This window comes from Ctenopharyngodon idella, chromosome 11 (assembly GCF_019924925.1).
Source record: "Ctenopharyngodon idella isolate HZGC_01 chromosome 11, HZGC01, whole genome shotgun sequence".
Classification (NCBI taxonomy): Eukaryota; Metazoa; Chordata; class Actinopteri; order Cypriniformes; family Xenocyprididae; genus Ctenopharyngodon; species Ctenopharyngodon idella.
In genome coordinates this window covers 3,612,145-3,639,676 of record NC_067230.1, presented here as the reverse complement: position 1 = coordinate 3,639,676, position 27,532 = coordinate 3,612,145, and the positions used below count along the sequence as shown (strand labels likewise).

At 34.2% G+C, this 27,532-nt stretch overlaps 1 protein-coding gene and 1 long non-coding RNA gene across 6 annotated transcripts in view; one reads left to right on the top strand and one right to left on the bottom strand.

The window, feature by feature from the left end:
• lrp1aa (low density lipoprotein receptor-related protein 1Aa) overlaps positions 1-27,532 on the top strand; it is a 177,184-nt gene that overhangs the window by 37,071 nt on the left and 112,581 nt on the right. For all 4 annotated transcript variants that reach the window (XM_051912126.1, XM_051912128.1, XM_051912127.1 and 1 more), the window contains 4 exons: positions 8,115-8,252; positions 18,984-19,103; positions 23,515-23,643; positions 23,804-24,064. In XM_051912126.1, coding sequence (XP_051768086.1) covers positions 8,186-8,252; positions 18,984-19,103; positions 23,515-23,643; positions 23,804-24,064 — 577 coding nt within the window. In that variant the 5' untranslated portion in view covers positions 8,115-8,185. The remainder of the gene's footprint in view (positions 1-8,114; positions 8,253-18,983; positions 19,104-23,514; positions 23,644-23,803; positions 24,065-27,532) is intronic.
• LOC127522312 (uncharacterized) overlaps positions 1-27,532 on the bottom strand; it is a 38,235-nt gene that overhangs the window by 2,253 nt on the left and 8,450 nt on the right. Inside the window, exons 2-3 of one of the 2 annotated variants that reach the window (XR_007932563.1) lie at positions 10,871-10,957; positions 5,648-5,793 (exon numbers count right to left, since the gene is read on the bottom strand). This is a non-coding gene — a long non-coding RNA (uncharacterized LOC127522312). Of the gene's footprint in view, positions 1-5,647; positions 5,794-10,870; positions 13,509-27,532 lie in introns of both variants that reach the window. The other variant, XR_007932564.1, reaches the window with a different exon arrangement.

Below are 27,532 nucleotides of genomic sequence, written 5' to 3'. Positions count from 1 at the left end.
TCATGTTTAGATATGGCTTCTTTTTTGACCTATAGAGTTTTAGCCGGCAACGGCGAATGGCACGGTGGATTGTGCTCACTGACAATGTTTTCTGGAAGTATTCCTGAGCCCATGTTGTGATTTCCATTACAGTAGCATTCCTGTATGTGATGCAGTGCCGTCTAAGGGCCCGAAGATCACGGACATCCAGTATGGTTTTCCGGCCTTGATCCTTACGCACAGAGATTGTTCCAGATTCTCTGAATCTTTGGATGATATTTTGCACTGTAGATGATGATAACTTCAAACTCTTTGCAATTTTTCTCTGAGAAACTCCTTTCTGATATTGCTCCACTATTTTTCGCCACAGCATTGGGGGAATTGGTGATCCTCTGCCCATCTTGACTTCTGAGAGACACTGCCACTCTAAGAGGCTCTTTTTATACCCAATCATGTTGCCAATTGACCTAATAAGTTGCAAATTGGTCCTCCAGCTGTTCCTTATATGTACATTTAACTTTTCCGGCCTCTTATTGCTACCTGTCCCAACTTTTTTGGAATGTGTAGCTCTCATCCAAAATGAGCCAATATTTGGCATGACATTTCAAAATGTCTCACTTTCAACATTTGATATGTTATCTATATTCTATTGTGAATAAAATATAAGTTTATGAGATTTGTAAATTATTGCATTCCTTTTTTATTCACAATTTGTACATTGTCCCAACTTTTTTGGAATCGGGTTTGTACATTTTTCATCTTCAAATCAAACTTGGGTCTTCAGCCGACAAAGTTTAAATCCCGTCTGGCTAGAGTGCTTTACATTAGGTCAGTAGGTGGAGAGTAGGCAGTCTTTAGTGGCTGTTCGAACACATTCAACCACATGAGACAATATGAAAACAATCCGGTCGAAGTGTTTTCGACTACCTCTGGAAGTGGTTGAAAGTAGAAAACCTCAAAACGTTTTATACCCCGTTTACACCTGTATTTAGCATCGTCCACTTGTGATCCGATCGACCAAAATGCATCTTAATACCAGGTGTGAACAGGGCCTTACATTCGAAACGCATAAACATCACAGCGAAACGCAAACTGTGGCTGCCGAATCAGCTTTTAGTCTCAATCTCAAAATGCTGGTGTAATCAGAACAAATGTTTATTTATACCTTATTACATTTAATGCAATATAGTTCATATTAAGTTGATTGAAGATAAGCTAATTACTGGCACTGGCACAAAACAAGCAATTGCATACTATAATTCTGTATCCCAGTATTACTTTGAAATACTCTTTCTTGGCCCTGTGAAATAGTCATTTTTATCATGTTTCCTGATCCATTATTTGGACTCGATTATATTGGAGATAATAGACTGTATACATTGGATATTGGGCAGTATGCAGGAAGTAGTAGCTAGTATTCTGAACACAGCCGGTGTATTGTATGTCTGGCTGCAGTATGGTTTGTTTTCCTGACTGGCCAGATGACAGTCAGAGATGTATTATATGGCTGACCGGAGCTGGGTTTGGGTGAACCACAGAGTACAGAATAGAAGCTAGTATAAATTTGACCAGTCGTACAGAGAAACTTCAGTGATAAACCCTTTCACATTTGCTCACATAGACTTTTTTTTTAGTTAACTGTTTTTCAGTCTGTTTAACTATTTTTAAAAGGTACATTATTTAAAGCTGATGCCTTTTGATTTGCTATAATATAAAGAATAGTTTATCACTTGGAACCATTGCAATGACATTGCTGATTAAAAATTTAAAAAAGAACTTAACCTTATTTATTTTTTATGTTTATAATGGATTTTGTTTTAAAAATGGAAGCTTTAGTGTTGCTTTCAGCCTTGAATTATTTCCTTTTTCTGTTTTTTTTTTTTTTTTTCTGTTTTATTGATATAATTATCAGCAGTTGCAGCAATGTGATACAGATATAATTGCTTGCATTGTATGTGTCAATGGTCTTCAGATTGAGAAATGTCCTGACCATTTTTACTGATTATGGTCACCTGCAAGAAAGAGTTTTTTTTAAAAAAAAAAGGTTTTATTTGAAAAAATGTATTCAGTGATGTAGTCAAATCTGCACATTTCAATAGCATTGTAGCTTAGGGAAGACCTGGGCTAGCTGTCACTGTTTACTCCAATGAATATTTCTTAGGCTAGGTTTATTTTTGAATGTCAATTTCTGTATAAACACGCACACATTAAGTTTTGTGGTAAGTTGCCACAAACCATAAACCTGTTGTTTATTGATACTGTGTTTGAAATAATATGAAATTAATTCATTTAAATGAATGCATTAACTAACATGAATTAACAATATATTTTACAGCATTTTGTCAGTGTTAGTTAGTAGAAATATAGTTGTGCATGTTAGTTTACAGTAGGGTTACAAAATTCCGGGAATTTTCAAGGCTGAAAACTTTCCATGGGAATTATATATGGAAATTAATGGGCATTAATGTGAATAAACAGGGAATTTGCAAAATTGCAGGTTAGCCTGTAACAGGGAACTTAAATGTAGTTGAAAAAAAACATCTTGCAGTATAATCTTTAATGCAATTTCAGTTGAATTTTTACCCTGCACATTCCTCAGTCACACACAGCACACTACTACTGCAGAGCTATTGAGGCCACACCCCCCGCATGCACTGTACATTCCTCCATAACATGCACATTTGATCAAAAATACATAAATAAAACAGTAATATTGTGAAATAATATTACAATTTAAAATAATGGGTTTCTATTTTAATATACATTAAAATATAATTTATTCCTCTGATCAAAGCTGAATTTTCAGCAGTCTTCAGTGTCACATGATCCTTCAGAAATCATTCTAATATGCTGATTTGATACTCAATTATCAGTGTTGGAAACAGTTGTGCTGCTTAATGTTTTTTTAGAACCTGTGATACTTTTTTCAGGATTCTTTGATGAATAAAAAGTTAAAGAACAGCATTTATTTAAAATAGGAATCTTTTGTAACAATATACACTATTGTTCAAAATTTTGGGGTTAGTATTTTTTTTTCATTCTTTTTTTTTGAAAGAAATTAATACTTTACTGTAATTCAGCAAGGATGTGTGGAATTGATAAACCTTTTCTAATTAAAGATTTATTAGAAAAGGTTTTGTTCTTTTGAACTTTTTATCCATCAAAGAATCCTGAAAAAGGTATAACAGGTTCCAAAAAATATGAAGCAGCACAGCTGTTTCCAACATTGATAATTGTGTATCCAGTAAATTCCTGCAATTCCTGTTAAGTTTCCAAAATTCCCCAGGTAAGTTTCTGGAAATTTACCGGAAACTTTCCGCCCCTTTGCAACTCTAGTTCACAGTGCATTAACTAATGTTAACAAATGAAACCTGAATGAAAAAGTGTGACCAGCAAAACAATTATCAAAAACTCATGAAGCATCAAAACAACATCAAAAATGTAAAAACAGCATAAAAATACCAAACCATTGCTTTGGCCTGATGAAACAGAAAGTGAATGATATAAAATTATAATATACATGCAGTTGTTTTTTTTTTCTTTTATACAAAATAATAAAACACATGTGTCAGCCTGATATGATATGTAAGACAAATACTCCTGTTATTAGAACACAATTCAGCCGTTCAGTTAAAATCCGACTTCACTAAATAGTTTACCCTTGCCCAAAATTGTTTTACCTGGATTGAATTATCCACATAAAAAACTTCAAGCATCTGTTATCTATAAATATGAGGAATAAACTAGACGTCAGCATGTGAAAACTGCACTAGTCTTCCACATTCTGTCTTTATATTTCAAAATCTCACTCTTTGCCTCATTTGTCTGAGTGGCATGTGGTCTTGTCGCAGGGGCCCCAGGTCACGCTCCCCATGTGATGGCTCTTATTCCAGAGTTTTCCATGTGGCTGAGGTTTTTTTGACTGAGCGTTTCCCCTTTGAGCGTTTCCACCTCCAGATCCTCTGGAACGCCACATGTGATCATATTATTACAATAGGCTTATGGTCTCAGCACACGCCTGTGCAAGGTGTCCACAATCCCTCACACTCACAGGACCCCTGCCACAGCAACAATGCCAAAGGCTTTTGGTTTTAAGCTTTTTAATTTCTTCAAAATATTTTCTAATATTATTCAAAGTGAAACCTTACCACTTGCTCTCTGATTGTTTTTGCTTAAGTATAAGATAATAATCTTGTATAAAATAATCACCTAAAATTATAACGCATTAGTGAGTGTGTGAAGTGAAATCCGCAAATGTATTTTATTACATGCATAAATTAAATTATGAATAATGAGGGATTGGAGATGCTTTCTGTGTGTTGTACTGTACAGGGGTTTTGCAAGCTATGTTTTTATTGGACTTTAAAAAGTGATGCCGACAAAATCATGATTTGGCAGGGTTTGTCCCACCCATCCCAAACACACATGACTCCTACTGTATCTTCTATACTAAAGGACTTTTTACTTTTGTTTACCATTTAGTATTATTTTCTTAATTATTTTAATACAAGGCATATTTGTTATTTAGAAAATATAGGGAACAGAATTTACTCTTAAAATGGTCTTTTTTTATGTATCACCCACATCCGATTTATCCGAATACAGATACAAATAATTTTGCCATTGTTGCACACTATACCGCCATTCATCAGTTTGCTGATAGGATTCCCATAGACATTCCAATCCTGAAAATATCAGAACATTTTTAATTTGTGATTTCCAGAGATCATGAAAATGAACAGAATCTTTAGAAAGTCATGGAAAAGTCATGAAATACAAAATTCTTCTAGCTCTAATCTAAAGCTTTTCATTGTTAGAAATTGCTTTGTGTGAGTGAGAGAGATTCACTGGGAAATTCATTATCAATAACTATATGTCATTACCGCAACAGTTTCAGAATAGGTTGTTTTTGCAATTTACATGTTTCAGTGATGTCCGGCCTAGGAACACTGACATTTTCACGCTTTATTCAAGTATTATTAACAATGTGTTAAAGATTGTGTAAGCATATTGTGTAGTTGTACTTGGAGTTGATTGGCAAGGCTGTCATACAAAGAAATTATGAACACATGCAAAAACAAGAAAGAACCAACAAAATATTAATAACTGATTATATTGTGGTCAATATATGCTTTTTCCTGTGAACTTTTTGTTTTTCAATGCATTTCTTCCTGCATAGTAAAATAAAACCTATAGCTGTTTTCCAAATAATTTTGTCAGATAAACACCTTAACCAAGTGTAGTGTTTTGTTTTTCCCTCATATTTAAAATATTTTCCTTATATTTTGTTGGTTTAATCAAACTTGTAGGGTCATTAAAAACAAATATCCCCTTTCCGGACGTCACTTTTGGCCACTACTCTGTCTATTTATGCTTATTACTTCATAAGAGCAAGAAGACTTCTGTTTTCCATCATATGAACCCTCTATGAACCCGGACAAATGTCTTCATTGGTGCAAACTCTTCACAGGTTTCTGTTGAGTAAATTCTCTTTCTGTCATGCCAACATCTCGGATTAAGGTTTTTCCATAGGGGGTTTCAAGGGTATTTTTCAGGAAGTCCCATTTCCAATGCATTTCCATTCAGGTGTCAACAGCACAGTTCAGAATATCACACTGAATCTACCTCATGAGCTGTTTAAAAGACTAGACTGTGTAGACTAGCTCACCTCCATATTCCCTTCTGCCTTACACGCTCCACCATCATCCCAGGAGCACTAAATGTCAGACCTGTCGGCGCTTCAGGTCCAAGTTGGACAAAAGAAGGCTAGAGCAGATGGTCAGGATTGGTTCCCCCTTACCACCACTTTTACACCTACAGAATGAGGCAGAACATGGGCAGAAAATAATCATTACAGATGGCACATACCCAGATCCCGAGCTGTTTGAGCTCCAGCCCTCTGGCAGGCGCTACTGAGCACCAGACATCCAGGAGCACAAGAGCAGCTTCTTCCTTCAGGCCGTTTCACTCATACACTGTTAGCACAGTTATTGTTAATCTCAAAATTTAATACATTATTAAAATCAGCAGTTGGATCTGTTAACATGAGTTAATGCACTTTGAACTAACAATAAACAATTATATTTTACTAACATTATTAAAGATGAATAAATGCTTAAAAATATATATTGCTCATTGTTAGCTAATGCATTAACTAATGTTAACACCTGAGACCTTATTGTAAGTGTGTTTGTGTGATACTGATATTAGTATACTTACTACTTTAATTATTTACATATAAGCTTATTTAATTAAGTTTACCTAATAAAATGAGCTTTTCCAACCTAAAGCTGACTTGTTAACATAAACTTGAACGTGTAAGTTTACAAGATAGTACACTAAAAAAATGCTGGGTTAAAAACAACCCAAGTTGGGTTTAAAATGGACAAACCCAGCGATTGGGCTGTTTTAACCCAGTGGTTGGGTTAAATGTTTGCCCAACGTGCTGGGTAGTTTTAAAAATGACTATATGGCTGGCTTAAAATGAACCCAAAATAGGTTGGAAATTAAAAATCAGACACATAATTACTAGAGGCAATATTAATCAAATGGTGAACATTTATTAATAAGCAATTTAATAAATGTTTATTGTTTAATTATTATTCATTAAACGTATTAATAAATGTCCATTTCCAACATTGGGTTCATTTTAAGCAGTACAGTCATTTGTATCTCAATCAAAAGTTTTATTTTTAAGTATAGGTCAAATATATTTTTCTGTATAGTTGTCATTGTATAACTAAGTATATCTCTGATTAGTACAAAACTATAGTCTCTTATTTTTAGTTTAAAAGTGCTCAAACAAACAGAGCAGAATTCAAGATGTCAACCTACCAATATAATTGACTGAAAATGGGAGATGAGAACATATTTTAACAACCAGAAAAAACATACACGTCAGCTCCACACGCCTCGAAACCTGTGTCATAACTTCATAAGGCCGTGACTTTGTGTGTTTGTACTGGCGCTGTGTTGATGATCTCATCAGAAAACTAGACGTTCAGGGAACATTTATTGTTTCAAACTCTGCTGTGTTGCGTAACCTTTCGGCAAAAACACATTCTCTCATTTCTGGTCAATAATTTGGAGATTTTTTGTCTTTTTTCACTCCACGCCCAGTGTTCTGTCCACTCCAGAGCGGATGAGAGCTCAGACACACAAATACAGCTCATCCAGTGACTCAGAGACAAACACATGACTGCACACTTATGGACACAGTCATAATAAAACCATAAACCGGGATATTTAACCAATTGTGTATGAAAGCAAGAAACAAAATCACCACAGAATGATGCATGTTACATGAGGTGAATTTTTTTTTTTTTTTTTTTTCATGTACCACAGTTTCAAAAATAACAGATGCCATGTGTCACCACAGTAAATTGTAGTATTCTTTCAAAATATTTGGTCTACAATATTTTGCCTTGTTCAAAGGCTACTATAATTACAAATTGATTAATTAGAAAGGGTAAAAGTTACGTTTTAGGCTGGTCTGCTTCAGCGGTCTAAGAATGCTCATGTCAATGTCAAAATGCTTGAGATGGCCAATCAAATCAAAGAAGGCGGGTCTTAACGTTCACCGAAGACGAGTGTGAATTCCAATGCAAACGGTAAAAGAATATGTGTGTAAGAATGTGTAAGCAGCTAAACATTTATTTTTTACAACTGTTTTACGATAGAAATGTTAAACGACCGACAATAAATATCCAGTGATGCAAACTCAACTTTATTATCAAATTTCACCATTTTGAATAGAAAATATGCTATCATTCATAACTGAATGTGATGAGACAAGAAATGTTTCGCATTTTTGACATATTAGACATATAAATGAATGTGTGCATATTTTAAAAAAATGCAAATAGTTTAAATTTAAACTACAGTTAGACCTAAAACTTCTTTTACTGTTCTTATTTCCTTTTCTTTATTCCCATAAATCCATTTTAATCCTTAACTGTTTAATTGCTTTAAAGAAAAAGCTTTAAAAAAAAAACTTTGGTCCCACCAATGTTAAAGACATGGTTACGGCCTTGCAAAATGTTGTCTTGCATTTCAGCATTTTACATGGAGATTTTGAAAGTACTGTGAGTTGTTGCATCATCATCTTAATGTGTTTGTTATCTGCTCTCTCTCAGGTCCTCATAACCGTGTGTCGCGGTGTCCTCCCAATGAACATCAGTGTCTGGGTTCAGACCTGTGTGTTCACATGAGCAAACTGTGTAACGGCATCCCTGACTGCACTGATGGAGGAGACGAGGGGCCGCACTGCAGAGGTAACAACTGCACCACTTACATTGCTCAATTATATTGCTACTGTATGTACTTCTGGTTATCACACATCAATATTATCATTATAAATATTAATCATATTAGTAATATCAGTCTTTCAGTGACTAGACAAAAATTATGTCGCTGTGTCCTAATTCACCTACTTGTACTATGGCCTAAAAGTATGTACTCTTTTTGTGAAGAAAAGGTACATATAATTGCGTCTTAAACAGAAAACTCTACATAGTTATGTGCAAACTGTCACAGTAAACTAGACTGTCAATCATCTTTTCACAGTTAACATCCTCATATACACACTCCACATTTCAGTTCATTTAATTATGCTATTCAACAACTCTTCCTACTGTATTGGAGAGAAAAGAAAAAGCACGTTGATCTGCCAGATGTGGGTCTTTCATGCGGAGAACTGGAACAAGAACAAATGTAGGGCGGGGCTTGATTTTGTCTGTGGGGAATTGATTGGATGGTTGTGGTTTGCTATTGGCTAATGTGAATGACAGGTTGCCCCGCCCTCGTCATCAGAGAATAGATGTCACTGCAAGAGGGAGGGGAAGTTATTCTGATTCAAGATTACGAAACATGGATTTTAAAAAATATATGCGCTACAATATTCCATAAAAAATAAGAATTTTCAATTTTGATTTCATGGTGACTTTAAAAGTTATTGGCCAAAAGTTTCTTTATAAATGTTTACAATGTTGTTGCAGATTAAATAAATACTTTTCATCAGTCTCGATATTGATCATTATCACTCAAACTCTTTTATCTAAACCTCTCTAATTCACTGTCAGTCTCGCACATCTAAAGTAGTTATGAAGAGTTTGATGTCCATCATTAGATACTGTACAAAGGGAAGAGATTCAACACCATCTCTTCCTCTATCGACGAGTGACCATAATATTCCAGGAGGTCACAAAGAACCGCAGGGTAACAAGGATCTACAGGCGTCTCTTGCATCGGCTAAGATTCATGAGGCTATCAAACAAACACTGAACAAGAATGATGTGCACAGCAGCAAGGAGGAAGATACTTCTTTCCAAGAAGAACACTTCTGTATAAAGATTGCCAAATACCACATGGATGAGCCAGAAGACTATTGGAAAAAATTATTTCTCAATAGATGAATCCAAAGTAAAAAAAAGAAAAAAAAGTTTTAGTTTGAATAATGAACATTCAATTTAGCAAAAACCACACATGCGTTCAGTAATAGCAACCGCGTCCTAACTGTAAAGCACGGCTCGCAGTTATTTGGTTTAAATAATTCTGTTCTTTGTCCTTGATCAAACTATGAGTATTGAGTTATCTGAGAAAATTCCACAATAGAAGGAAGAATGGCCCAACATTCCTCCAGTTGTGATTTTCCCCTCCAAACAAGTTAAAGGGGTCATGACATGCATTTTCAGATTTTTATATTATGTTTCTGAAGGTTAGCTTATGACGTTAGCAAATGTTTTTTTGGTGCCAAAAAGTTCAAATATTTGTAAAAATGAGATTTTCCATCCTCCTTTTCCACTCTCTGTCAAGAACACTACGTTTCAAGGGGCGTTACTTCCATAAACACAAGTAAACACCCACTGACGTGATATCCCAAAATGCGCATAAAAATAGGTGGTTGGAAACATAGCTAATGACACACTTGGTCTCTTAATAGTGTTAACGTTTGATGAGCAAAACAAATGACTGTCTTTTTGCACTCAATCATTGTATGATTCACTCAACTGATTTGTTCAAAAACACTAATATATTCAGGAACTAATATATTTACTACCGATGCACAATGGTTAATCCTGCTTTGAATTTGTTTGGAATTATTTCATTGGCAGATCAAAAATACACAAATTAACTGGCAATATTGTATCCTAAGTGTACATTACTCAGTATTAACTTCTTGTTTATTAAATGGTTGTAAAAAAAAAAAAAAAAAAAACATTTTGCGTTTCCCAAAAGCATTGCAAGTTCCGTCGTTACTAACAATGAAAACATAGTTCAAATGAACATTCGCAAACTGCATCGCAAACTTGTGTGGTTGGAATGACGGCTCTCAAGCTGTGGTTAGAAGCATAGTTTCTTGTTTTTATGACATATGGACTTAATAAATCATTATCTTGAGCAAAATATGCAAGCTGACATTACATACAATGTATATCTTTTATTTCGAATATATAGAAATGTCATTTACATATTTTAGTTTGTCAATAGATTTTAAGCGTCATTTTTGAAGAGTGCACATGTGCGTACGTGCTCTAGTATGTAAGAATGAGCCTATGATTAAACTGGAAATAAAGCAAATTAACTGAGAAAAATGAGAATTAGTCCTCAGATGCCATGTCTGTAATTTATAGCAAAACATCTAGCATTAATTCGATCTCAAACGGATTCATTTAAAGAAGTTATTACTCCACCTTCTGTGTGACATCATTAACCAACGTGGTTGAACAACAGGTTTGCGACAATGCGGTTTGGGGAAACAGTCGTGACTAGCTAGTTGATTTCTTCAACGATGCATCGTACTATGGTAGTTTAGCAGCGAGTTACGCCGTTGTATGGGAAATGCACCCCAGCTCGAGAGGAGGTATATATACACAGACGAGAGCCGACTCACCTATAGTTACCTCGACAGATTTCTGCATCCCTCCGCCATCCCGCTCCTCACTCTCGGCTGAGGTCCTGGGGATCATGTCTAAAGGCCCTAATAATAATAAAAAACAAACATATGACATCCAAAGTATGTAAGGCAGTACAACTTGATCTCTTTTATTGAATCCAAAAGGTTTTAATTAAATTTTGCTACATATAGATGTATTTTAAAGATTTTGAAGTGTCAAAAGGTCATTTGGTTTAACCGTCCAAAGGCCAATACAGCCAATTCATTTGTTTTCATGTTGCGATAATTGCTGAAGATTTTATCACGGTATACGGTATTATCACGATATTGAAATAAGTTGCAAAAAAAGTGTTGTCAGTACAACAGGTTTAAGAGCTCTTTTTGTAGTAACAAAAAGAACTCTGAATGTTTAATTACAATAATACAATACACAAAAAATATATAAAGTAAAATTTTCAAACAGATTAAAGTGCAAAAGAATTAGGCTATAAAGAACAACAGCTCTTAACAATAAGGTCTCATTATTTAATGCATTATCTAAGATTGAGCAATAGCCACATTTGTTACAGAAAGTATTATTTTTTGTTAATGTTAGTTAAGAAATACAACTGATCATTGTTAGTTTCATCTCAGGTCCATTGAATAAGTTCTTTTGATTTTAGTAATGTTATTAAACAGTAACTAAGAAATTAACAGTAACTAAGAATGATTAATGCTTAAGTATTTTTCATTGTCAGTTTGGTAATAATGAATTAACATGTTAACTAATGTCTCAAAGTTTGAAAATAAATAGCCTATTAAGTCTTTAAGTATTAAGAATTTGGTGCTGTGATGAACAACATTGAGATTACAAAAAAAATGAATGGCTGTTTGAAGCATTTTAAAAACTTCACTAGCGCTGTTGCGGGGGATTCTGGGGTAACCGCTGCATTCTGCTCTTCCATCAGTGCCCTCTGCTGTCAGAGAGTGTACGTGCACTTTCATTCAGCGCGTCTCCTTCACTTGTTCCGCCATGTGCTTCTCACGCACGTTGGGCTTGTTTACATCTGAGCGTGTGTCCTTTTGACGCAGAATACAGCGGTGTTGTGCATTTTATACGGTTGATGGGGAAAGTTTTCTTAAATGCATTATAAAAATTGTAATAATTGGTAACAAATTATTATTTACGGTATTTTGAAGTGCCCATGATAACAATATCGTGCGTATTCACTATCGTGATATATCGCATTACCGAATATCGGCACATGTCTACTCTGGATTTGTTCTAAATTCCAAGCTCGGAGCCTTCAATCCCCTTGGACAGCACGCCAAATAAGTTAATATATTTTTTTACTCTATTCGATCATTTGTAAGTGCGAACTCATGAAAACAACTGCCACAGGTAATGGGACATTATTTATTTATTTAGATAAGATTTATTTTTGGCGTTTTATCATAGATTCAAATCTATGAATCAAAATATGTATTGCATTTATGAAGAAAAGGTTCAGCACCCAAGGCTCTATCGCTATTGCCTCAATGGTGTACAGTGGCTTTGGGCGGATTGCTGAGGCGGATTGGCAGCAATGGTCATTAGGATCCTTTGTGATTTGGTCTTAGTGACTTAGGAGTCCTCTTGACTACTTCTAACATTTCACAGATTTAGGAGCTAGTTTTTACACTAAAATGCTTTGTGAAATACTCTTAGAGCAAAAATTTAGGAGTCCTAAAATTAGGACCGACACACCTGTTATTTTTAAGAGTTTCTCCTAAATCGGCAAGTTAGGAGCTACTTTTAGACTTAAGATGTTTTGTGAATACAGCCCCAGATCTCAATGTAGGTCAAATAGTGTATATAAGGAAAGGAAAAATCTTTATGGGTTCTGATGGGCTTTTCAAATGCAGTTAACCTTGATTACCTTATGTCTATTTTAGCTTCACCCCATATGCACACTCTCTCTCTCTCTGACACACACAGCTGTAGTGACTCTTTTTAGGCATGAATCTAGTGGGTGATCTCCAGTGAGGTGACACAAACCCGTCTGGACATGCACACACAGGCGAGGTGATAGAGGGCAAGGAACCAGAACACCCTACTGAAACCTGGAGAGATGCAGATAGAAACTGAGTTAAATATTTATTCTAGGTCAATTACAATTGTTAGATCACCCAATTAAGTATTACTGCCATTTACAAGATTGGCATGCTTCACACCAGGTTTGAGGTCAGGTGTCTTGTGACTAAAATTCTTGTAACTTCAGAAATATTGGAATATAGGACCATTGTATGGACCACATTTATTGTATGTTTTTTTTTTATATATATATATATATATATATATATATATACTTAAGTTGGCAATTAAAAACTCTCCAATTTATGGAAAAGAACAGCTGCAAGAATGTGAGTAAACAATGACAGCATTTCCATTTTATATTTCTTTAACACCCTAGTTTATGTTAAATATTCATAAAAAAACATTTTATTTTTTAATGTAACACACATTTTACCACAGTCCTACTCCAAGTACCTGTAGCTTTACACCGATCGATGTGTCCAGTTTTTATTAATGTTTGTTTATTCGCTGATGTTGACATCAAAGCTGCTGATTTTCCGTGGCGACTACACCACCTACTCTCTCATCTCACAGGTGTGTCTGAGAAGATACAAGAGCACTGGCTGAAATATCATCAAATAAAGATTCACACTTAAGAATTCATGGCGTTTCGTGAGTGTGCATTGATGAGAGAAGAGTGCAGAGGGACTAGTGGTCTTATGCTGTGTATTGAATGCACACGTGACCTGAAATATCACCATCGCAGAATGTTGTTTGACCTTCTGTGTGAATAAACATCATTCTGTCTTGAGCGTTGGGCTTTACGGTCCTACACAACACATACATAAATAAATCTAGATTAATAAATGATTTAACATTTTCAGTTTTTGGAGTAACTAAATGTACTGATGGTACTAAGATGTACATTTCTCAGTAGCTTTACCGTTTTTAAAGTCCAATACAATTACACGCTCTGGTATGTATTTTTACGATCCAGTCGCATTACGAAAGTAAAATGGATTGTTAATGTCGTTTCATGTTGTTTGTTCATCATGAGTGGCTTTTAGCTTTGTAAACTGCGGTTGCACAGTAGCTTCCCAATTCACTGGTCAGCAGAAGGTGCATTAGTCAAGAAAACTAGAACAGACATTACCATCTCAGAGCTTGATGTTTGAAGCCAGTCTGTTACAGACAAATGGGTCAATGACGTGATGGGTCATTTTTTTGTCTAAAGGCCCTAATAATAATAAAAAACAAACATATGACATCCAAAGTATGTAAGGCAGTACAACTTGATCTCTTTTATTGAATCCAAAAGGTTTTATTTAAATTTTGCTACATATAGATGTATTTTAAAGATTTTGAAGTGTCAAAAGGTCATTTGGTTTAACCGTCCAAAGGCCAATACAGCCAATTCATTTGTGATTAAAATATCTTAAAATGTAATAAATGTATATATTTTTTTATTCTGGCATGATTTTATAACATCATATATCAACATAGTGAAAAATGGTATTTAAATTATGTGTAGAAGTCATTGCTATGTTATGAGAAAGAATATCCGGAAAAATGTATCTCTCTCTTAACTATTTGAAAAATTCATCTTTTCACTTGCTCATACGCATGTCCCGAAACATCAGGTCATTTGGTACAACCGCTATAAAACATGGGAAATGTTTTAATATTTTAAAAACTTGTACTAAATATAAAATGTTTAATTGTCATTTTGCTTGCTAGCTAGATATCAGCCTGTTAGCGTTGTTTGAAAATATTGTCATTCGGTATAACCAAAAGTGTCATTCGGTAAAACCAAAATTTTGGTTAAACCGAATTACTTTTTTGGTGACAAATTCTGTCCATCTTGTAATAAATGACAAAAGCAGTGTTAATTGACTATAAAAACCACATAATCTCATTGTTAACACTTAATAAAACTTCAAAATTAATTATATCTCCATTATATTTTTTGACACTTTTAAAAACCTTATTCGTCAATGACCCAAATACAGCATACAGTAATAATCATTATTCCTACATGGTATTTTAATGGAAAAACTTAAAGGAAAAACAGTTAGTGTGACTTGATTTGTTAAAAGACCAATATGAGTTTTTCATTTTACATTTATGCATTTGGCATACACTTCTATCCAAAGCAAAATGGATTCAAGATATACAGTTTTGACATCACTGGCAATCAAAATTATTATCTTGGCATTGCTAGTGCTGTTTGAATGACAGGAACATTTTTCATTTTTAGTATTTATAACAATATCTAGAGAACAGGGTGACCAATAGTTGATATAATACCTATATAAATATACGATTTAACAGTTTAATTACAGCAAATTAACATAATGAAATGGAAATTTATTGTACACAAAATTTGTTACCCAATGCGAACAAGAAAGGTAAAATGTACAATGCTGGACTGATTTAACTTTATTTTGAGATGTAATTTTTGTGAAAAGTGTTAGGCTCTGTCAGATGTAACCCATCAGAGTACTTGTTACGTATACACACTTTACCATAGTGTGGTGAAATGTTAAGTTAAGGCAAAATCCCTGTCAAATTTGTCCTCAATCCTCTTAAGGATTAGCAGTAAAGAACTTACTGCACATCCACACACATATACCTGCATCCAAATCAAAACACATAGGCCTACTCACTGTCATATGCTTATTGCTCTGATCATATACTGACACTGTCCCAAAACCTAGCAAACTGTCTCGCTGTCTACTACTGATACAGGCTGTTGTCTTCTAAAGCAGCATCCCAATTGAAATGGAACCTACTGTAATAAGTGACTGATTTGGAACGCTGTTCATAGCAGCTCTGTGTGCCAAACAGAGCTCCAGATTGGACTCGGATTGCTGTTGGTTTCAACAGAGTTTTCATTAGCATTTTGCTAAGCTAATGGTGAAATATTATATTATTTTGGTTATGTGAATGTTAAGGGAACATTCCATTTGATCATTCTGCAAAGATTATAGAAACGTTACGTTTGAATCTTCTCTGGACGTTCTGAAACAAGTATTAACGTAAAAAAAAAAAAAAAAAAAAAAAACGTTAAATGAACATCTAGCTAAATGTTTCAGGTAAAAACGTTCCATGAATGAATAATTTTTTTGTGCTGACTTTTTTAGAACATTATTAAAGAGCAGATAACTTTGAACTAATGCTCTATTAACGTTACTGGAAGAACATTTGTTCATAATGTTCCCTGTTAGCTCGGAAGGCTGTCTACACAAAGAGCTGTTAGCATATTAGCATAGTTACACAGCTATAATTGCTACGAGCTGTTGAAGCAGTTCATCTAGAACAGGGGTGGACAACTTCAGTCCTGAGAGCCACTGTCCTGCGGAGTTTAGCTCCAACCCTAATCAAACACACCTGAACAAGCTAATCAATTGCCCCCAATCCCCCTAAATAGGGCACTATTTGAGGGAACAGTCATTTTAGTGGTGTCTGAAATCTTAGTGGACATTATTGAGTACACTCATTCGATTCCGCAGTGCACCACAATAACGAGTGTACAGCTGATGTACGCTCAATGACTAGGGAATACCCATAATGCACTGTGATAGTCGCACGCTGAGTGAATTTCCGCATCTCGCCAGAAGATGAATCATCCATCAATCCATTCATTCATTTTACAAACCGTTCGTCCGTGGCATACAGCGTAATAAAAACATTTTTAATTGATTGTTACATTGTTTATCTAAGGTTTATACATAATTTCCATTACATAATTTAGGATCAATCCTTTCATCTTACTACTGGAGCTGCCAGTTTGCTAAGTTTCAAATGATTATTAAACAGCAAGCACAAACTATGCAAAAGTGGCAGCCTGGATTCAGCCAATGTCTTCAGGATTACTAGAAAGCAACAGGCAGGTGAGTTTATATCAGGATTAGAGCTAAACTCTGCAGGACAGCGGCCCTCCAGGACCGACATTGCCCATCCCTGATCTAGAGGCTCATTTGTTTCTGACAGTGTGCTCATATTTGTGGCGTCCCATGAGCTCCGGGACAGGTTTGTGAGTGTGTTCTTGTGTGAGTGTGTGTGTTAACATCACTCCTGTTCACCGCCTGCTGAGGTACCAGGTGCTGTTATTTCATTTCAGTCACTCTGTGGTTTGTTAAATCAGTTAAAGATGCCATTTCACAGAATATAGGATTTTTCTAACTGTGTTAAAATAAGAAACTTCAAAGTTTTGCATAGACATATTCATTCTCAAAATTCATAACCAAAAAAATCTTTCTCCAGTCCACGCAGAATATTTGTTCAGTAACTCAAACTTACCATCACAATGTACTGTATTAATTTGAAGGAATGTTCTATATTGATTTTTCACAGGTGTTTTACCTGTATTTCTGAATTGTGTTGTTTTTGGGTTAAAGGAGATGTCTGTAAACGTAAGTCCTGGCAGATAATAACCAGTACCTTTTTCACTTTTCTACAGATTTTTTTCTTTTTTTCATTGTGAAGTTTGGTGATACACAAAGGTTAGCCAAACATAACACAGCTGATTTATGTAGAAGTCTTAAAGATACAGTAGATAAAACAGCCTGTTTGATTGTAAGTCATCTCCGATTGACATTTGATTAAGGATTGAGCAACTCAGTTTATTTTGCTTTAAATGTATGGTGTGTCTCGCTCTGAACATGCATTGTGAAGATCAATGATATCCAGGCTAAAGTGGTCTAAAAAGAGATCCAAGTTCCCTTGACCAGGGTCAAATAAATGCTTTTTAGATTGTTAATTTCATATATATATATATATATATATATATATATAGTAAGTTTTTTATATGTGGGTCAATGACAGGACAGGTCATTTTTTTGTCCAAAGGCCTTAATAATATTAAAAATCAAAGATATTACATCCAAAGTATGTAAGATCTCTTTTATTGAATCCAAAAGGTTTTAATTATATTTTGCTACATATAAAGGTATTTTAAAGATTCTGAAGTGTCAAAAGGTCATTCGGTTTAACCGTCCATAGGCCAATACAGCCATTTCATTTGTGATTAAAATATCTTAAAATATAATAAATGTATATAATTTTTATTCTGGCATGATTTTATAACATCATATATCAACATAGTGCAAAATGGTATTAGAATTATGTGTAGAAGCCATTGCTTCGTTATGAGAAAGAATGTCTGGAAAAATGAATTTCATTGATGTCATTTGGAGTAACCAATATAAAGGGACCATTTTGGATCAAGTCATGCGGTCAATATCATGTGACAGGATGTGACATCATTCAGACACCTGCAAAGGACCACATGGTTGTGAAGCAAAGTAACTAACTCTCTCTTAACTATTTGAAAAATTCATGTTTTCACTTCCTCATACGCATGTCCCGAAACATCAGGTCATTCGGTGCAACCGATATAAAACATGGAACATGTTGTAATAGTTGTACTGTAAAAAACTTGTACTGAATATAAAATGTTTGATTGTCCTTTTGCCAGCTAGCTAGATATCAGCCTGTTAGTATTGTTTGAAAATATCGTCATTCGGTATAACCAAAAGTGTCATTGGTTAGTCATTGGTTAAACCGAATGACTTTTTTTTATCTTGTAAAAAATGACAAAAGCAGTGTTAATTGATTATAAAAACCACATAATCTGTTAACACAAATTGTTAACACTTAATAAAACTTCAAAATTAATTTTATCTCCATTGTGTGGTTTTTTTTTTACACTTTTAAAAACCTTATTCTTCAATGACTCAGCTATATATTTGAGCACTATGAAAATGCCCTGGTAAATTACTGTATATTAGATGTTATCTGCATTCTAGTGCCTAAAGCCTTACTTGCACTACATTATAATTCTAGTATGTGATGAAGTTCTGTTTCTACACTGAGTAAAAATAGAGCTTGTGAGATTTCATATGTCATATGCTTTATTTGCTTTTAGACTACTTTTAATCGTTTTTTGCTGTTTTGAACTTTGCAGCCTTCATGAAATCTCTTTTAGCCAGCAGTGTGAGCGGTCAGTATGTTTGGTCATAGATTGTGTTGTGTTGTTTGACCTCTAGCTGTCCTCTGTTCTGATCTTTGTAGAACTGGCGCTCAACTGTACTCTCACTGGTTGCCAGGACAACTGTGCTGTCACACGCTCCGGCCCCATGTGCTATTGCAAGAGCGGCTATGAGATCAGCCAGGACGGAAAGAACTGTAAAGGTCGGTTGCAGTGCACACACTCACACCAACATATGGATGCAATGAAATAGACATTATTGCAGATACAGAGAGTTGATAATTATTTTAATTGTATTGGAATAACCAGTATGAAGACTGAAACTGTTAGAATCATGTAAGAATCAGGTATCATGTAAGGAAAAATGTACAGTCAGCTGTTCATTGTCACAAATTATTTTTCATAACAGGCCTTTTTTAAGATACTGGCAATCTGATTGTACAATAATCCATTACATGGATATTTAACATAATTACATAAATGTACAATTATTGTATTATTTAATATGAACTAATTTGAGCAAATTACATCATGCCACACTGTCTTAGGACATTTTCCTCATTTGCTTACACTCCAAAAAAGGTTTCATTTGTTAACATTATTGAACTACATTAGTTGAACTAATAATGAACAATACTTCTACAGCATTTATTGCCTGTTTTGTTTGTCAGTATTTTTTTGTCTTTTTTTTTTCAGTAAAAATGTCCATACATCTTTTAAACAAGTTAAATTTACTGGAATGACAAAATTGTGTAAAATAATAAGACTTGTGTTCAGAGAATATACTGTATCTAGAACGCAATTTCAGCCCATTGGGAAGTTTTTAATTGTAATACTTACTTGTACTACATTGTAAATCTACTATGTGTAAAGGCTTGTTTCCTCCACAGAATAAAAAATAAATAAATAAGTAAAAAGGTAATTGTGACTTTTTATCTAACAATTCTGACATTTTTTTCTTGCAATTGCAAGTTTATATCTCACAATTCTGAAAAAATAAAGCCAGAATTGTGGGATATAAACTCACAATTACAAGATCAAGATATAAAGTCGCAATTCTGAGAGAAAAAAGTCAGAATTGTGAGGTGTAAATTCACAATTGAGAAAAAAAATACCAGAATTGTGAGCTGACTTTTTTCTCAGAACTACGACTTTATATCTTGATCTTGTAATTGTGAGTTTATATCCCACAATTCTGACTTTTTTCTGAGAAACTTGCATTTGTGAGAAAAAGGTCAAAATTGTGAGATAAAAAGTCGTAATTGTGAGAAAAAAGTCAGAAATGCGAGATATAAACTCGTAATAGTGAGAAAGTAAGTCAGAATTGCGAGATATAAACTCATAATTGTGAGAAAATAAGTCAGAATTGCGAGATATAAACTCATAATTGTGAGAAAATAAGTCAGAATTGCGAGATATAAACTCATAATAGTGAGAAAGTAAGTCAGAATTGCGAGATATAAACTCATAATAGTGAGAAAATAAGTCAGAATTGCGAGATATAAACTCATAATTGTGAGAAAATAAGCAGAATTGCGAGATATAAACTCATAATTGTGAGAAAATAAGTCAGAATTGCGAGATATAAACTCATAATTGTGATAAAATAAGTCAGAATTGCGAGATATAAACTCATAATAGTGAGAAAGTAAGTCAGAATTGCGAGATATAAACTCATAATAGTGAGAAAGTAAGTCAGAATTGCGAGATATAAACTCATAATTGTGATAAAATAAGTCAGAATTGCGAGATATAAACTCATAATAGTGAGAAAGTAAGTCAGAATTGCGAGATATAAACTCATAATTGTGATAAAATAAGTCAGAATTGCGAGATATAAACTCATAATTGTGATAAAATAAGTCAGAATTGCGAGATATAAACTCATAATTGTGATAAAATAAGTCAGAATTGCGAGATATAAACTCATAATAGTGAGAAAGTAAGTCAGAATTGCGAGATATAAACTCATAATTGTGAGAAAATAAGCAGAATTGCGAGATATAAACTCATAATTGTGAGAAAATAAGCAGAATTGCGAGATATAAACTCATAATTGTGAAAAAAATAAGCAGAATTGCGAGATATAAACTCATAATAGTGAGAAAATAAGTCAGAATTGCGAGATATAAACTCATAATTGTGAGAAAATAAGCAGAATTGCGAGATATAAACTCATAATTGTGATAAAATAAGTCAGAATTGCGAGATATAAACTCATAATAGTGAGAAAATAAGTCAGAATTGCGAGATATAAACTCATAATTGTGAGAAAATAAGCAGAATTGCGAGATATAAACTCATAATTGTGAGAAAATAAGTCAGAATTGCGAGATATAAACTCATAATTGTGAGAAAATAAGCAGAATTGCGAGATATAAACTCATAATTGTGAGAAAATAAGTCAGAATTGCGAGATATAAACTCATAATTGTGATAAAATAAGTCAGAATTGCGAGATATAAACTCATAATAGTGTGAAAGTAAGTCAGAATTGCGAGATATAAACTCATAATAGTGAGAAAGTAAGTCAGAATTGCGAGATATAAACTCATAATTGTGATAAAATAAGTCAGAATTGCGAGATATAAACTCATAATAGTGAGAAAGTAAGTCAGAATTGCGAGATATAAACTCACAATTGTGATCAAATAAGTCAGAATTGCGAGATATAAACTCATAATTGTGATAAAATAAGTCAGAATTGCGAGATATAAACTCATAATAGTGAGAAAGTAAGTCAGAATTGCGAGATATAAACTCATAATTGTGAGAAAATAAGCAGAATTGCGAGATATAAACTCATAATTGTGAAAAAAATAAGCAGAATTGCGAGATATAAACTCATAATAGTGTGAAAGTAAGTCAGAATTGCGAGATATAAACTCATAATAGTGAGAAAGTAAGTCAGAATTGCGAGATATAAACTCATAATTGTGATAAAATAAGTCAGAATTGCGAGATATAAACTCATAATAGTGATAAAATAAGTCAGAATTGCGAGATATAAACTCACAATTGTGATCAAATAAGTCAGAATTGCGAGATATAAACTCATAATTGTGATAAAATAAGTCAGAATTGCGAGATATAAACTCATAATAGTGAGAAAGTAAGTCAGAATTGCGAGATATAAACTCATAATTGTGAGAAAATAAGCAGAATTGCGAGATATAAACTCATAATTGTGAAAAAAATAAGCAGAATTGCGAGATATAAACTCATAATAGTGAGAAAATAAGTCAGAATTGCGAGATATAAACTCATAATTGTGATAAAATAAGTCAGAATTGCGAGATATAAACTCATAATAGTGAGAAAATAAGTCAGAATTGCGAGATATAAACTCATAATTGTGAGAAAATAAGCAGAATTGCGAGATATAAACTCATAATTGTGATAAAATAAGTCAGAATTGCGAGATATAAACTCATAATAGTGAGAAAATAAGTCAGAATTGCGAGATATAAACTCATAATTGTGAGAAAATAAGCAGAATTGCGAGATATAAACTCATAATTGTGAGAAAATAAGTCAGAATTGCGAGATATAAACTCATAATTGTGATAAAATAAGTCAGAATTGCGAGATATAAACTCATAATAGTGAGAAAATAAGTCAGAATTGCGAGATATAAACTCATAATTGTGAGAAAATAAGTCAGAATTGCGAGATATAAACTCATAATTGTGAGAAAATAAGTCAGAATTGCGAGATATAAACTCATAATAGTGAGAAAGTAAGTCAGAATTGCGAGATATAAACTCATAATAGTGAGAAAGTAAGTCAGAATTGCGAGATATAAACTCATAATAGTGAGAAAATAAGTCAGAATTGCGAGATATAAACTCATAATAGTGAGAAAGTAAGTCAGAATTGCGAGATATAAACTCATAATAGTGAGAAAATAAGTCAGAATTGCGAGATATAAACTCATAATAGTGAGAAAGTAAGTTAGAATTGCGAGATATAAACTCATAATAGTGTGAAAGTAAGTTAGAATTGCGAGATATAAACTCATAATTGTGAGAAAATAAGTCAGAATTGCGAAATATAAACTCAAAATTGTGAGAAAATAAGTCAGAATTGCGAGATATAAACTCATAATTGTGAGAAAATAAGTCAGAATTGCGAGATATAAACTCATAATTGTGAGAAAATAAGTCAGAATTGCGAGATGGTCCCCAGGTTTCACAGACAAGGCTTAAGCTAGTCCTAGACTAAAATGCATGTTCGAGCTGTTTTAACTGAAAGTAACTTGCACTGATATATCTTAAAATATGTCAGTGCCATTGTTTTGTCTCAAGATGCACACCAGTAATGTTTTTTTCTAGGGTACGTTTATAAAAGCTACTTAAATACCCTAATTGAACTAAGGACTAATCTTGGCTTAATCCAAGCCCTGTCTGTGAAACCGGGCCAAAAAGTCGCAATTATCTTTTAACTTTTTTTTTCTATTCCGTGGCAGAAACAAGTTTTCATAATTATCCATGACAGCTATTATCTTAAATAATTTAGTTTCTCTGAAAGACGGTTTTTAAGGATGCTTAGATATTTCACTGTAAAACCAGACAAAAACACTGATGTTGTTTTATTGTGTCTGTGTGGGTTCAGATTTTGATGAGTGTACGGTGTACGGCACCTGCAGTCAGACGTGCACAAACACAGACGGCTCGTACACCTGCTCCTGTGTGGAAGGTTATCTAGTCCAACCAGACAACCGCTCCTGCAAGGCCAAGAACGGTAAGACAAACATAACAGTCCAAGATAAGATAAAATAAGGCTTCTCCATTTCCGTTCCACTCACATACATGCATCCAAATCAGCCAGCAGTTTAATTCATTATTATTGGCTGAACTGTTATTATATTTGAGATGAAACATATGTCTTCCTGTTGCCGTAGTGCCTGTGGATCGTCTCCCTGTGTTAGTGATTGCGAACTCTCAGAACATCCAGATCACGTCTCTAAGCGGCTCCAGCAGCCCATCACTCTACATAAGCACAAAACAGACCACAGCCATGGACTTCCTGTACGCGCAGGAAACGGTGTGCTGGATCAATGTGGGCGACTCCCCTGCGGGCACACATCTGAAGTGTGCTAAGATAACAGGACTCAAGGCCTTCACAGATGAGAGAACCATCAACATCTCCCTCAGCTTACACCGTAAGTCACGCTGACATCATTTTACACTGCAAACCACTTTTCTCAGTTATAATTGAGGAAGTTCATGCAAATGAATGAAGATGCTTACACTATGTTTTTGAGATTTTTGTGATGATTAAATTAAACTGTCTTTAAGGTCTGTGAGGTCAAATGTTCCTCACTTCTGCTCTGAATTATGCCATAAATAGTAGGTTTTTTTAAAACATAGCCATCCCACGCTGTATGTTTCATCATTATTACTATTGCATTCAGCCTTAAAGGAATAGCCAAATGCTTTTTCTTCCAAACCCATATGACTTTAAACAGATTTCAACAAATGTCAACAAAATGAAAGGGTTAGTACAGATTTCTGTCCTTCCATTCCAACAAACCTTTCAAGTGCCAAAAAAGTTCATAAAGACATCGTAAAAGTAATACACATACAATAAACATAATAAATTCACATATAAACGTTGATCAGTGCACATACTGTACATAGAGCATATCAAATATGGTAAACGAAAGCTCAAACGGGCTTGATTAACACACCAGAACCAATGAGATATGGTATTGCACGTCACATAAGTATAAGTATATCACATAAGCTGCCGTTGACCATATTTGATGTTCCGCTTCATTCATATGGACTACTTTTGATGCTTTTATATACTTTTTGAGGCTGGAAAGTTTTGGTTGAATGGACTGGATTGGAATGGAGGTTTCATTAAAAATATCTTCATTTGAGTTTCTTAAGGGTTTGGAATGACATAAGGATGTGGAAATGATGACAGAATTTAGTTGTTATTCACTGATAATCTTTCCCTCTGCCGTAGCTATCAAATCTCATTAACGTATGCAGCGCAATGTCTTTTACAGTTATATTTATTCATTCAGTAGATGATTTTTATCCAAAGTGAGGAACATCACAGGCATTACGTTTATTTATGAGACATGCAAGAAACAATACATTTTGTTGTCATGGATGTCAAACCTGGTCAGACGCTACTTGAGCCGTGAAATTTGATGAAACAGAACTGCGTGAATGTTCTGCTAAACCTTCCTTGGTGTTTCATGGAAGAAAGTCAAAAGGTTTTGGAAGGACATTTTTGGGTGAACTATCCCTCTAAATATTGGTTTTCTGTCTTATAATCTCATCCTTATAAAGTTCACACTATTGTAAAATAGTTTTTGAGTGAAAACATTGAGCAATTGTCTGCAACTGACTGGAAACACTGGAGAGTAAAACAGATTGAGAATTATAAAACGGATAGTTCCGGCCCTGGATTCTGATTGGTTGAGCTGCGTTCGAAGTTGTTGTAAAATGCCAGAAAACATACAGCTGACCGCATTACATAAGTATTGCGGCGCCACTGAATGTGCATATTGCCTCATCTGTCTTAGCAACCACTCTTAGCAACATAAACATATATTTGTTCTCTATTGATTTTGTTCATTGAAGCATTTTGTAGAAGAGTATTGTGAAAGAGATATTGAGTGACCGAGTGTATTACCTGCATTCAAATTTAGCATTTTCCTTCAGGTCAGTCCTATGTTCATAATAAAAAATCTGTTTCAATGTCCGCTGCGATCTTGTCCTTTTAACATTTAATGGGTTTTCCCGTGCCCTGCTGACACTGACAGCTAGGCAAAGCATTTGTCATTTGCATCTTGTTCCGTGTTCACAACAAGTTTCAATATAAAAGTCTTTGCGACTGAGTGACTTTCTTATAAAGTCAATCTTTGCCGCCATCTAATGGCGTAATAAATATAACTTCTGTTGCTGTTCACAGTCAGGGACTATTTTTTCCAGCAGAAGGAAGCCTTTTAATGATTTTACTTCATGAAAGTTGCATTGATACATATTTTTTGGCATTAATATTTGTACTGTGTGGTAACCGTTTTATAAAAGCAATAAGCCCCAAGAAGCCGTGGTTTACAGTGAATTTATAACAGCTAAGGGGCGTTGTTAGGCACGACGTGGAGCTGAGTTCAGCTTGTGGTTCACGTGTCTTTTAGCTGTGAAATCTTTACTGATTTTTATAAAGTAAGCGTAAGAATAACTTTAGCTTTAGTAATATTTCAAGAATGAATTCAAGATTAATTTTTTTAGAAAAATGATCAAATATGATATGATCCATGCTTTTGAGCAACGTCTATTTGTCATGAATCATAAACCTAAGCAATTAATTAAATATCATCTTACTAAGACATATTATTGGAAGATATAGAGTAACAACTTATATTTTTATGCATTTTATGTAAATAGTCTGCTATACTGTTATAAAGATCTCATCAGATTACATTACAGGCAATTAGAATTTCGTCTTGGCTTTTGGCAAGCATCTGCACCAAATTGCATATATTTGCTCAGTTTGAGCCTCTGAATAAAACTGAATAAAAGTGTTTTTTCCTCCATATTCTCACTATATAATACTGTATGAGCCATAAAAGACAAATATGATACTTAACAAAAAATGCACATGCAAACTTTTATATATAAAGTTTGTAATAAACTGTTACATTTCAAAAAATTTGAAATTTTCAGAATATTATATGTCAAGCTTTACAGGGTTAACTGTTCCCCCAGGTTATAGCTTTACAAAGTACCATTTATCTTTACTAACCCTACATTTCTAAACAAATCTGTTCATTTGTGATCATCTTCAGGAAGATCTCATATTTTCATTTTGTGCCTTCTGAGGGTGTCGTTCATTTGAACTTACTGTTTGGATTCACTTTACAGTGATCAATACTGCTTTCCATGGGCGTTAATTGTACAATAAATGCATCAATGACATGGTGCAGTGCTGCTTCAGCACATTTAGCGGCTGTCTAAACTGGATTTCATGTGGTTAATGAATAAGATGCCGGTTTAAGATCACCTCTGAGTTTTCTTGAAAGAGATGAAAAGTTGAATGAATGAAATTCAGAAGATTTCATGAGATTAAAAGATTTCAGAGGGAAGGAAACAAAACAAGTTTGTGTATTGTTTGGGAAATGACCAGAAACTGGGATTGACAGAGGTCGCAAGGATTTACAACATCAGAGAGTGAGAGAGATGAGCTGTTTCTCAAACCATAGTGACAGAATTTACACACTTTTTTGAGACATTAAAGAGGTCATGATTTGTGAAATGTTTTGACATACAGTATAAGAGGCCATTAAACATGAGAGTTTTACAACTGAAAGCGATCAAAGAACGCATGCAGTTCATGACAAGCCAGCGTGAATTCTAAGGCAGCATTTCCTAAATCTTCCTGCAGTCCCAGAATGCATAGCAACTTATTAGTGAAAAAAATAAATCCGTCTGCATAGAAGAATATTGTATTAATCAAAAAACATTCTTTTAATCTTATTTTTTCTTTGTCCCTGCTTTATTGGTCATCTTCTATAGTTGGATCAGTAGTTTAGACAGGAAGTGTCTGTGTTAACCTGGAGTGCATATTTTGGGTCTTACAACAACGCTGGCACTCAGTAACCGTCCAGATG